General features: G+C 42.5%; 1 protein-coding gene across 1 annotated transcript; it reads left to right on the forward strand.

The window, feature by feature from the left end:
• The first annotated feature begins 4,872 nt into the window (after positions 1-4,872).
• On the forward strand, positions 4,873-13,429 carry LOC115157970 (lens fiber membrane intrinsic protein-like). Its single transcript, XM_029706356.1, has 5 exons — positions 4,873-4,903; positions 6,208-6,430; positions 8,577-8,717; positions 9,171-9,305; positions 13,211-13,429. Exons 2-5 carry the CDS (start codon positions 6,253-6,255, stop codon positions 13,273-13,275), a joined length of 519 nt encoding a protein of 172 aa, XP_029562216.1. The 5' UTR covers positions 4,873-4,903; positions 6,208-6,252; the 3' UTR covers positions 13,276-13,429.
• The last annotated feature ends 228 nt before the right edge of the window (positions 13,430-13,657 follow it).

Genomic DNA, 13,657 nt, shown 5'->3' on the forward strand with positions numbered 1-13,657 from the left:
GTGGCATATCAAGAAGCTGATTTAAAAAGTAGGGTCATTACACACGTGAACCTTGTGCTGGGGACTAAAGGCCACTCATTTTTCAGCAAGATAATGCATGGCCCCACGTCACAGGGATCTATACACAATTCCTGGAAGTTAAATGCCCCAGTTCTTCCATGGCCTGCATACCACACCAGTCATGTCACCCATTGAGCCGGTTTGGGATGCTCTGGATCAACGTGTACAACAGCATGTTCCAGTTCCCGCTAATTTCCATCAACTTCGCACAGCTATTGAAGAGGATTGGGACAACATTCCACAGGCCACAATGAACATTCTGACAAACTATGCTAAGGAGATGTGTCGCGCTGCATGAGGCAAATGGTAGTCACACCAAATACTGACTGGTTTTCCGATCCACGCCCCTACTTTTTTTTAACGTACACTACATGACCAAAAGTATGTGGACATCTGATTGTCAAACATCTCAAATTATGGGCATTGATATGGAGTTGGTCCCCCCTTTGCTTCTATAACAGCCTCCACTCTTCTGGGAAGGCTTTCTACTAGATGTTGGAACATTGCTGCGGGGACTTGCTTCCATTCAGCCACTAGAGCATTAGTGAGGTCAGGCACTGATGTTGGACGATTAGGCCTGGCTCACAGTCGGCATTCCAATTCATCCCAAAGGCGTTCGATGGGGTTGAGGTCAGGGCTCTGTGCAGGCCTGTCAAGTACTTCCACACCGATCTCAACAAACCATTTCTGTATGTACCTTGCTTTGTGCACGGGGACATTGTCATGCTGAGACAGGAAAGGGCCTTCCCAAAAACTGTTACCACAAAGTTGGAAGCACAGAATCATCTAGAATGTCATTGTATGCTGTAGCATTCAGATTTCCCTTCATTGGAACTAAGGAGCCTAGGCCGAACAATGAAAAACAGCCCCAGACCATTATTCTTCCTCCACCAAATGTTACAGTTGGCACTATGCATTCGGGCAGGTAGCGTTCTCATGGTATCCGCCAAACCCAGATTCGTCAGTCGGACTGCCAGATGGTGAAGCAATAAGCAAGACACCCCCAATAAAGGAGTGGTTCTGCAGGTGGAGACCACAGACCACTTCTCAGTTCCTATGCTTCCTGGCTGATGTTTTGGTCACTTTTGAATGCTGGCGGTGCTTTCACTCTAGCGGTAGCATGAGACGGAGTCTACAACCCACACAAGTGGCTCAGGTAGTGCAGCTCATCCAGGAGGGCACATCAATGTGAGCTGTGGCAAGAAGGTTTGCTGTGTCTGTCAGCGTAGTGTCCAGAGCATGGAGGCGCTACCAGGAGACAGGCCAGTACATCAGGAGATGTGGAGGAGGCCGTAGGAGGGCAACAATCCAGCAGCAGGACCACTACCTCCGCCTTTGTGCAAGGAGGAGCAGGAGGAGCATTGCCAGAGCCCTGCAAAATGACCTCCAGCAGACCACAAATTTGCATGTGTCTGCTCAAACGGTCAGAAACAGACTCCATGAGGGTGGTATGAGGGCCCGACGTCCACAGGTGGGGGTTGTGCTTACAGCCCAACACCGTGCAGGACGTTTGGCATTTGCCAGAGAACACCAAGATTGGCAAATTCGCCACTGGCACACTGTGCTCTTCACAGATGAAAGCAGGTTCACACTGAGCACATGACAGACGTGACAGAGTCTGGAGACGCCGTGGAGAACGTTCTGCTGCCTGCAACATCCTCCAGCATAACCGGTTTGGCAATGGGTCAGTCATGGTGTGGGGTGGCATTTCTTTGGGTGGCCGCACAGCCCTCCATGTGCTCGCCAGAGGTAGCGCGACTGCCATTAGGTACCGAGATGAGATCCTCAGACCCCTTGTGAGACCATATGCTGGTGCGGTTGGCCCTGGGTTCCTCCTAATGCAAGACAATGCTAGACCTCATGTGGCTGGAGTGTGTCAGCAGTTCCTGCAAGATGAAGGCATTGATGCTATGGACTGGCCTGCCCGTTCCCCAGACCTGAATCCAATTGAGCACATCTGGGACATCATGTCTCGCTCCATCCACCAACGCCACGTTGCACCACAGACTGTCCAGGAGTTGGCGGATGCTTTAGTCCAGGTCTGGGAGGAGATCCCTCAGGAGACCATCCGCCACCTCATCAGGAGCATACCCAGGCGTTGTAGGGAGGTCATACAGGCACGTGGAGGCCACACACACTACTGAGCCTCATTTTGACTTGTTTTAAGGACATTACATCAAAGTTGGATCAGCCTGTAGTGTGGTTTTCCACTTTCATTTTGAGTGTGACTCCAAATCCAGACCTCCATGGGTTGATAAATTGGATTTCCATTGATTATTTTTGTGTGATATTGTTGTCAGCACATTCAACTATGTAAAGAAAAAAGTATTTAATAAGATTATTTATTTCATTCAGATCTAGGATGTGGTTTAAGTGTTCCCTTTATTTTTTGGAGCAGTGTATATACAAAAGTATCTGTGACCAACAGATGCATATCTGTATTCCCAGTTATGTTAAATCCATAGATTAGAGCCTAATTAATTTATTTCAATTGAATCTTTGAAATTGTTGAATGTTGCATTTATATTTTTGTTCAGTATATATTGAAACTGCATCGTTCTAGGAACCTCGTAGCAGCAATTAAAATCAAACAGGTGCTTCAGTACACAACAGAAATCAATAAGGAATTTTGGTCGTTCTACGCAAATTCATATTCCTCTCAAGGGAAGCTCGACAAGCAAAAGCCGGAACGCTTTTTGACAAACTTAAAACTACTTCAGTTATCAGAAAAGGACAAAGCAATGCTAGAACAACCCATTGAGTTACAGGAGATCTTACTAGAAGTGTTCAAAGACTCCTACATGTCTTCAACACTTCCTCCCTCAATGCACTTAGTCATTATTGCTTTAAATTCACAAGACCAGGAAAGAACCTCTGGCTCCAGGCAACTATACCCAATTTCTCTCCTCCCCTCTGATGAAAAGGTGCTGGCTAAAGTACTTTCTAGTAGATTGTCTAAGGTAGTGGGTATTATCATTAACCCGGACCAGTCTGGGTTCATACCACAAAGATTTAGTATCGACAACCTTAGACGACTAGTCAATTTACAGTAGCCTACGCAGGACAACTTCTCCAAGTATTGATCTGTCTCTCAATGCCAAAAAGGCTTTTGATGGTGTTGAATGGGAATATTTGATGTAGATAAACATATTTGGATTTTGTAATCATTTTATTTAATGGATTAAGACTTTATAGGATTCCCCTTCTGCCTCTGTGTTAACAGCCTCCTCTCAGAGCCCTTTGTGCTTCAATGTGGGACCAGAATAGGTTGCGCATTGAGTCCACTAAATCAAATCAAATGTCATTTGTCACATGCGTCGAATACAACAGGGCGTAGACCTTACAGTGAAATGCTTAGTTACAAGCCCTTAAACAACAATACAGTTAAGAAGAAGAAAAAACAAACAATTATGGAGCAACAATAAAATAACAGTAGCGAGGCTAAACACAGGAGGTTCCGGTAGAGTCAATGTGCGGGGGCACCGGTTAGTCGAGGTGATATGTAGGTGGAGGTAAAGTGACTATGTAAGGATAATAAACAGAGTAGCAGCAATGTAAAAATGGGGGGTGGGTTGGGGACAATGCAAATAGTACAGGTAGCCATTTGATTAACTGTTCAAGAGTTTTATGGCTTGGGGGTAGAAGCTGTTAAAAAGCTTAATAAATAAACTATATATTCAAAAAAAGCAGCAGTGCAGCGCCCCTGGATGGACAGCATGTTCTGATCTCACTCTTAGAATATACTATATTATTAGCCATGCTCCATGTAGAAATATAGTACCCTCTACAAAAGTGTTCCTCAGTTCAATAATTAGGCCGGGATTCAATACAACCGCAGACACTGCGGTCTTAAAGGCATTAAAGGCAATGTTCCCGCATACGCGGAGATCGCGTTCACAGTTAACGCTGCATATTTCGGCTCAACTGGACATTGCCTTTATTAAAAGCCGCATTTCCTGTTACCGCATTTCCTGCCTTACTCAGTTTGGCCTGATGTTCAGAACACTGCAGATAGAAATACAAGGTGTACGCAACTCTCTACTCCACATGATCTAGTCCATTGTATGCATTACATTTAGATCTGCAATACTCTGAACTGCTCTGCATCCTAGCGTTACTATAGAACTGCAGGTCATGGACCATGGCAGGCGTAAACCCAATTCAAATTCTGTTGGGGCAGTCGTGCCCTCCAAGACCTACACTAGGCAACAGTGACCAGAGGGTTACCACTGACTAGTGCAGGGTTAGCCAAATCCGGTCCCCGAAGAGTTTGTAGGTGTTCAATCCAGCCCTGTTTTAACACACCAGATTAAAGTGTTATTATAGGGCTGAACCCTGGACCAGTGAGTGACCATGTACTGTACAGCATGACACGCTGACCCTGGGTGGTACCCACTACCCACCATGGCGGTAATGAACATGGTGAACCCAGCCCTGGCATGGCCGAATCCAGGGGGTGTTGTGGCCCTCTATCCACAAAAGAGTCCCACGATGCCAAGTGCTGCCTGCCAGGGCTAATCAGCTACTTTCTAAGAGGAAGGCAGAAGAGGTAAGGAGGAAGAGGCCATGAGTGAAGGTGTAAGAAATACAGATGGAGACTGTCGGATGGAGAGAGTGAGCAAGTGTACAGGTTAGAGGGAGAGAGTGGAGGCAAAGGGGTAATGGTGCGCGATAGAGGGATGGAGAGGGAGTGAACGAGAGAGAGAGGGATTACCATCATCACGTTGCACTCGATCATTCCCTCTATTGTACAGGCAGACAATGAGGGCCATGGGTAGAGGGTTTAAAAAGGATAGACTCACGCAGACAGCAAACCACCCAGCACAGAGACAGCAACCAACAGGTATCTGCAAACATTCCTATTTTTTTACATGGATATAAATGGACTATATACAAAAACACATTATAGCTAGAAGAATGAGGGAACTGCTCTTTGGAGACAACTCACTTTATATCTTTGGTTTGGGGCCCATTCCTGTTATTTAAGTTATTTAAATCAAAAGAACAAATATAATTTAGACTATAAATGGGCCAGTTAACATTTGATTTAGCTTTTGGTCTTCGGATGAATTGAGGCTGCTGCGGGAATTGAAATGGCAACTATGGAATATTGTACCCTTTTTTCACCATCGTGCTGCCCGAACAGCTTGGATATTTCTTCACACCATATCTTTTCACATTGCCCTTCCAGCAGGGTTCCAGCAGCATATGGTGGATGGTTTGGTTCGGCTCAGTAGTTTGAAAAGGGTATTGGTACCCCATCACGCTGGTCACAGAGCAACATGCTGACAGATCTATTGCTCAGCATTAGAAGATTAGTTGTGATGCGCTGGGGGAATTAGTTGGAAACAATGGTTTGAAATCAGCCTGTTCAGCGCTCTCATTGACATGCAGTCATTTTGGTTAAGTGCTTTGTTTGGTTTGGCAAAATTTGCAAGTGTTTGCTTTTGTTCTTGGTGGCTCTTGATCAGATAGATGGAAATATGCATTCAAAAATGTTTCAATTATATTTTAATGGATTAGAAATGGAGTTTCAACTTGAGCAATCTTTTTTGCAAAGACGCTTTGCATGGTGAGTAGAAGTGCAGTTGTTGTTGGTGTGCTTATAGGTGTCACGACCACATGCCATTAAAACTTGATGTATCCGCTCTAAAGCCTAAAGGTGTTAGTGTTGACTTCCAAATGAAGGCCCTGCTTGAACTTCAAAAATGCATCCTTCCTTCAGTTCTTCTTTCAAGCCTAATCACAGATTAGACTAAACTGCTTTCGCCTATGAAAGTACGTCAGATAAGACCCAAGTAAAGATGCATTTCATAAAATTGAGCTCAAGGCTGTTTGCATTGCCACCGTTGTAATGTTTACCCCAACACATGTCCACCAGTGTGTCCCCCCCAGCATTTTTTTGTGTGACTTCCTCACCCAGTCTTCTATCCAATGTATGCCATAAGTTTGAAGCATGGTTCCTTTCCTTCTGATCTGTTCTACAAACAGGTGGTAAAAACTCAACACATGGTACACTTTTTAAAAGTAACAAAATGTTATCCTCCACTTCGAGATAATTTTGTTCAAGCTTGTATATGGTTAGAGTGATACATAGTGATGAACTCTTTCAAATCTCTTTTCTTTTCTTTTTTTACCTCAAAACAGTTGCGGTGCATTTAGGAGGACTGTGCTATCCCAGGCTTCTCCTTGATGCTGTACACTTTAGCAGGAGGGGGCACACTCTGTGGTCTGGCCGCCCTCGTGCTCCTCATAGTCTCCACGGCGACCGACTTCTGGATGCAGTACCGCTACTCAGGCGCCTCGGCCAACCAGGGCCTCTGGAGGTTTTGCATCAATCACAAGTGCCATGCCCACACCATCACTGTGGGTGAGTAGTACAATCTACCTTTAACTAATAATTTAGGATCCACTCTGAATTTTTCTTACTTTGAGGGGATTTTGGCATGCAAATAAGAGCATGCTACCTGGGGTCCATTGATTCTCAGTGCTTTTTTGTTGTCAATGCTATTGTGGCTAAGGCAGATAGTGGCTATGGTTATTTATAAGCTGGGTGGTTTTGAGCCCTGAATGCTGATTGGTTGACAGCCATGGAATATGAAACCGTATACCACGGGTATGACAAAACATTTATTTTTACTGCTCTAATTATGTTGGAAACCAGTTTATAATAGCAATAAGGCACCTCGGGAATTTGTGGTATATTGCCAATATACCACGGCTGAGTCCCGAACAGTCCTTCGCCGTGGTATATTGGCCATATACCACACCTCCTCGGGCCTTATTGCTTAAATATACATTATTTTTCTTGGCCCATAAACTACTTTCAAGGTAAGGAACCTACAAGTTATTTTGTATTTTTGGTGAACTACCCCTTTAACCTCAACTCTTGTGATGAAGAGCCATATATTTAGAATATATGGCTCTGTTTTTGGCCTAACCACAAACTGACCCTGAACGATAACGATTATGAATAGCCTATAGAGATACTGTAAGGTGAGTCAAATTATAGTTACACAAAACTGTTAACTATTTGGATTTTATGAATCACACTTAACTACAATAGACATGTTGGCCTACATACCAACCTATAAATAAAACACTTTTGAGAGCTACAAAGGAGATTTCTTACCAGTGTTAATATACTAAAGTATTCAGACCCCTTGGCTTTTTCCACATTTTGTTACGTTATAGCCTTATTCTAAAATGGATTAAATAGTTTTCCCCCCTCAATCTACACACAATACCCCATAATGACAAAGCAAAAATCGTTTTTACAATTTTGCGAATGTATAAAAAAAAAGTGAAATCACATTTACAGTAATCAGACCCTTTACTCAGTACTTTGTTGAAGCACTTTTAGCAGCGATTACAGCCTCGAGTCTTCTTGGGTATAACGCTACAAGCTTGGCACACCTGTATTTGAGGAGTTTCTCCCATTCTTCTCTGCAGGTCCTGTCAAGCTCTGTCAGGTTGGATGGGGAGCATCGCTGCACAGCTATTTTCAGGTTTCTCCAGAGATGTTCGATTGGGTTCAAGTCCGGGCTCTGGCTGGGCCACTCAAGGACATTGAGACTTGTCCCAAAGCCACTCCTGCATTGTCTTGGCTGCGTGCTTAGGGGTCGTTGTCCTGTTGGAAGGTGAACCTTCGCCCCATTCTGAGGTCCTGAGTGCTCTGGAGCAGGTTTTCATCAAGGAGCTCTCTCTGTACTTTGCTCCGTTTATATTTCCCTTGATCCTGACTAGTCTCCCAGTCCCTGCCACTGAAAAACATCCCCACAGCATGCTGCTGCCACCACCATGCTTCACCGTAGGGATGGTGCCAGGTTTCCTTCAGACAGTTTCATCAGAGCAGATAATCTTGTTTCTCATGGTCTGAGAGTCCTTTAGGTGCCTTTTGGCAAACTCCAAGCGGGCTGTCATGTGCCTTTTACTGAGGAGTGGCTTCTGTCTGGCCAATCTACTATAAAGGCCTGATTGGTGGAGTGCTGCAGAGATGGTTGTCCTTCTGGAAGGTTCTCCCATCTCCACAGAGGAACTCTTGAGCTCTGTCAGTGACCATCGGGTTCTTGCTCACCAAAACATTTCAACAGCCTTGAAGGTCCCCAAGAACATAGTGGCCCCATCATTCTTACATGGAAGAAGTTTGGAACCACCAAGACTCTTCCGAAAGCTGGCCGCCCGGCCAAACTGAGCAATTGGCGGAGAAGGACTTGGTCAGGTCTTAGAAACGTCTCAAGGATGATCAATGGAAACAGGATGCACCGAAGCTCAATTTAAAGTCTCATAGCAAAGGGTCTGAATACTTATGTAAATAAGGTATATATTTTAGTTTTTGCTTAAAAATATAAACCTGTTTTCGCTTTGTCATTATGGGGTATTGTGTGTAGATGGATGAGGAAAATCATTAATTGAATCTATTTTAGAATAAGGCTGTAATGTAACAAAATGTGGAAAGTCAAGGGGTCTGAATACTTTCCGAATGCACTGTATATGACATTGTCCTCTCTGCACAGCCTTCTGGGATGCGACAAGGGCCTTCATGCTGCTGGCCGTGCTGAGCTGCTTCGCTGGCGTGGTGCTGGGCCTGAGTGCCTTCGCCAATGGCACCAAGAGCAGGAGGGTCCGGATGGGGGGCATCGCTCTGCTCCTGTCAGGTAAACACCAGGGGCCGTATTCATAAAGCGTTGCAGAGTAGGAGTGCTGATATAGGATCTGTTTTGGATTTTAGATCACAATGAATAACATTACACGGACATGGGGGACCTGATCCTAGATTAGCACCTACTCTGAGATGCTTTATGGATACCAGCCCTTATGTGAAAAGACAGGAAAGGAGATAGCATGGAAGGCCAACAGGGGATTTGCCTTGACCTGTCCAGTTCCTTCAAGGAGAAGACAGCAGTTTAGACAATGGAAGTAGAAAGTATGGGATAGTGGACCAGTCAGGAAAAAAAAAATATATATATATATATATATATAATAATCAGGAATTACATTTTGTAGAATTGTATAGACTTGAACAAACATCATTATTTAAAAAAAACTTCTGTCTTGGCCACATCAACATGTTTCTCTTTTGCCCCGTCACATGTTCTTTCATCCCTCAGGTTTTCTTGCTCTGTTAGCTCTGGCCATCTACACTGGTGTGACTGTCAACTTTTTTGGCAAGCGCTTCCTTGATTGGCGCTTCTCCTGGTCCTACATCTTAGGTTGGGTGGCCATCATCTTAACTTTCGTTGCTGGTAAACTCCTCTAATAAACCCTTTGGTCTTTAAAGGGATAGTTTGAGATTTTGTCAATTAAAACCCTCTAGAGTCTAAGCGGGGTGGGGGGCTAACATGGGATTGTTTTAAGTTGGTCATACCAAGAATCATTTAGCTATTTGATTTTGACTAATAGGACCCCTGTTGAGGACAGACGTTCCGCTAGCGGAACCCCGTTCCACCAGCGGGACCCGTCGCCAAAAACTTGCGTCCCACCCTAGTCAACAGCCAGTGGAAATGCGTCGCGCGAAATACAAATACCTCATAAATGCTATAACTTCAATTTCTCAAACATATGACTATTTTACACCATTTTATAGATACACCTCCTGAATCGAACCACGTTGTCCGATTTCAAAAAGGCTTTACAGCAAAAGCAAAACATTAGATTATGTTAGGGGAGTACCCTGCCAAAAATAATCACACTGCCATTTTCAAAGCAACGAGCATGCATCACAAATACCCAAAACACAGCTAAATGCAGTACTAACCTTTGACAATCTTCATCAGATGACACTCCTAGGACATCATGTTACACAATACATGTATTTTTTTTCGATAAAGTTCATATTTATATGTAAAATGCTGTTTCTATATCGGCGCGTGACATTCAGAAAATATTTTTCCTCAAATACTTCCGGTGTATCAGCGCTACAATTTACAAAATTACTAATCGAAAACATTGTTAAAGATAAACTTCTCGTTAATCCAACCACATTGTCCGATTTCAAAAAAGGCTTTACGGCCAAAGCATAACATTAGATTATGTTAAGACATCACCTTGACAAGAAAAACCACACAGCCATTTTCCAAGCAAGGAGAGGCATCACAAAAACCAGAAATATAGCTAAAATTAATCACTAACCTTTGACGATCTTCATCAGATGACACTCCCAGGACTCAATGTTACACAATACATGTATGTTTTGTTTGATAAAGTTCATAGTTATATCCAAAAAACCCATTTACTTTGGCGCGTGAGGTTCAGAAAATGTATTGCCTCCAAAACCTCCGGTGAATGAGCACATCAATTTACAAAAATACTCATCATAAACGTTGATAAAATTTACAACAGTTAAAAGAATTATAGATACACTTCTCCTTAATGCAACCGCTGTGTCAGATTTCAAAACAGCTTTACGGCGAAAGCACATTGTTCAATATTCTGAGTACAGAGCTCAGCCATCAAAGCAAGCTATACAGTTACCCGCCAAGTTCTGGAGTCAACAAAACTCAGAAATATTATTATAAATCTTCACTTACCTTTGCTGATCTTTGTCGGAATGCACTCCCAGGACGCCCACAAGAAATGTTCATTTTGTTCGATAAACTCCATATTTATGTCAAAATACCTCCTTTTGTTCGTGCGTTCAGATCACTATCCAAAGGAAAAATGCGCGAGCGCAAAACCCGTGATGAAAAGTCAAAAAGGTCCATTACCGTTCATAGAAACATGTCATAAATATTAGATAATATTCCAACCGGACAATAGCGTATTCATTACAGAGGAAAAAGAAGGAACGGCGTGCCTGCGTAACCGCGCAGTAAACAACTCATTGGTCTCAGGCAGTCCACTTGTTTAGTCAGCTCTTATTCTCTCCCCAGTAACAGTAGAAGCATGAAACAAGGTTCTAAAGACTGTTGACATCTAGTGGAAGCCTTAGGAAGTGCAAAATGACCCCACAGACACTAGTTTGGATAGGCAATCACTTGAAAAACAACAAACCTCAGATTTCCCACTTCCTGGTTGGATTTTTCTCAGGTTTTTGCCTCCCATATGAGTTCTGTTATACTCACAGACATCATTCAAACAGTTTTAGAAACTTCAGAGTGTTTTCTATCCAAATATACTAATAATATGCAAATATTTGACTCTGGGCCCGAGCAGCAGGCAGCTTACTCTGGGCACGCTTTTCATCCGAACGTGAAAATACTGCCCCCTATCCCAAATTAAGTTATCAAATTGTTTTTTATTTTATTTGCCCATAGAAAACACCAGTGGTGGAAAAAGTACCCAATTGTCATACTTTTGTAAAAGTAAAGAGACCTTAACAGAAAATGACTCAAGTAAATGTAAAAATCACCCAGTAAAATACTTGAGTAAAAGTAATTTGTTTTAAATATACTTAAGTATCAAAAGTAAATGTAATTGCAAAAAAAACAAGTATAAATCATCCCATTCTTTATATTAACCAAACTGCACAATTTTCTTGTTAACTTTTTATGGATAGCCAGGGGCACACTCCAACACTCAGACATAAATTTACGAACAAATCATGTGTTTAGTGAGTCCACAAGATCAGAGGCAGTAGGGATGACCAGGGACATTCTCTTGATAAGTGCGTGAATTGGACCATTTATGTCCTGCTAAGCATTCGAAATGTAACAAGTACTTTTGGGTGTCAGGGAGTAAAAGTTGTCAAAAATATAAATGGTAAAGTAATGTACAAATACCCCCAAACAACAACTTAAGTAAACTTTACACTACTGAGAAATGCATTGAATAACAGCTTTGTACATGCATAAACAGATAGTCCCCAAAAACATTTTAAAGGAAGTTTGTTCTAGATCTGAGAGATAAGAAAGATCAGGAAACTTTTTTTTTTAAATGTACATGCATTTAACCTTTTATTTTAGGCACAAAACTATCTTCATATATACTTCCATTCATTTTTTAAAAAAATCTGGTACCGGTCTACCTCTTCCTAGAGCAAAACAACCGATAAGTACGCGTTAGTGTGTAGCCCAAATGGTTCATTTAGCTCAAATGGCCCAAATGGTTCACGCTACAGACAGATGTTGCAGATCAGATGTACTGACTTAGAAGAATCCCGTGTTCGTGAAAGTCTCATCTTTCCATATAGGGGTCATAATAGTTTGTGGGCCAAACCATTTCAGACGTTTGTGAGAAGACCGATTTTCGGAATGTCTCATGGTCTGACAAACACAGCTCTAGCTCTGCCCCATTTCACCGCAGATGTGGAGGGCGACATCGGCGGATGTAGTGGATGGAGACGCAGCCCATGCAACAAAAAAACCATCTCTAGCTTAAACTGCTGGATTTTGATGGGGATATCTTTGTTATTATGCAAATTGGATTTCTCAGAACCACAGACACAGACTCTAGGGGGTAAGCACTTTTTTCTACTTATCCAGAGCGCATGCAGTTTGAAGGATGTTGAAGGTAGCTTCCGGTAGCTGCTCCTATAGACTTCCAGTCATTGCGCCAATGCTAGTTAACAGTGGCTCCAGAAACTACCTTCAAACTGCATGCAGCCAGAAAAATGGTATCCATGAGTTCATTGGACTTTAAACTCAAACTATCCCTTTGTGTTGAAGATGTTTTGTACATCAGCTACATTACAATATACAAGCTGGTTGAGAGAATGCCAAGTGTGTAAAGCTGTCAACAAGGCAAAGGGTGGCTACTTTGAAGAATTGCTTAACACTTTTTTGGTTACTACATGATTCCATGTGCATCATTTCATAGTTTTGATGGCTTCTATTATTCTTCAATGTAAAAAAACATTTTTATTTTTTATAAAAAAAACTTGAATGAGTAGGTGTCCAAACGCTTGACTGGTACTGTACAATCTGGTGTTACTGTTGTAGTGGGGTTAGGATCAGTTACAATCCATTGATTAGCAACACTCACGATCCTTCAATGTACATATTGTATCTTCTGTGGTTAGGATGGATCCAACTTCTGCCACCAATGGACAGTGCTGTAGATATTGTGTCTAGGTCCCACGGGTTAGCTGGGTTGCAAACTAGCTTTTTAGGCTGTCCAAATTCAGACTTTAAAAGAAGTCCCTCACAACACAGGCTCTTGGAATATTTTCAATGTTGTGACTCATCCATTTCATTGTTGCTTGATCTTTCAGGTGTGTTCCAACTCTGTGCCTACCAGAAGAACATTTCAGAACCACCTAACATTCAAGAAAGCTAAAATGGAGCAAATCTTTTACTTGCACAAAAGAATAAAACAAATCAACCTCCTTAGTCTTTACCATTACCATTGATAGCAATGTGACCACAAAGAAAACTACCCTTGTCCTTTGGCAAAATCTACTGAACAGAATAAATAGGAATATTTGACTGCGGCCTGGTCTCTTTACTTCATTGCTTACACATATCTTTTGATCTGTTTTCTGGGTAAATGGACAATGAAGCCATCTTCCAGGTCACAGAGTGACATCGTTAAGCCAGGGGCATGGTTTCAAGTGATGTAAACAAAAAAAAAAGAAAAGTCCCTTTTTCAGGACCCTGTCTTTCAAAGATAATTTGTAAAAATCCAAATAACTTCACAGATCTTCATTGTAAAGGGTTTA

Source organism: Salmo trutta, chromosome 22 (genome assembly GCF_901001165.1).
Source record: "Salmo trutta chromosome 22, fSalTru1.1, whole genome shotgun sequence".
NCBI lineage: Eukaryota > Metazoa > Chordata > Actinopteri > Salmoniformes > Salmonidae > Salmo > Salmo trutta.

What these genes read in the sequence shown, in the direction of transcription:
- LOC115157970 (XM_029706356.1), top strand. Translation starts at nt 6,253, where the DNA reads ATGCTGTACACTTTAGCAGGAGGGGGCACACTCTGTGGTCTGGCCGCC. An exon ending in TGCCCACACCATCACTGTGG is followed by an intron (nt 6,431 to 8,576) that starts GTGAGTAGTACA and finishes CTCTCTGCACAG; the next exon opens with CCTTCTGGGATGCGACAAGG. An exon ending in CATCTTAACTTTCGTTGCTG is followed by an intron (nt 9,306 to 13,210) that starts GTAAACTCCTCT and finishes TTGATCTTTCAG; the next exon opens with GTGTGTTCCAACTCTGTGCC.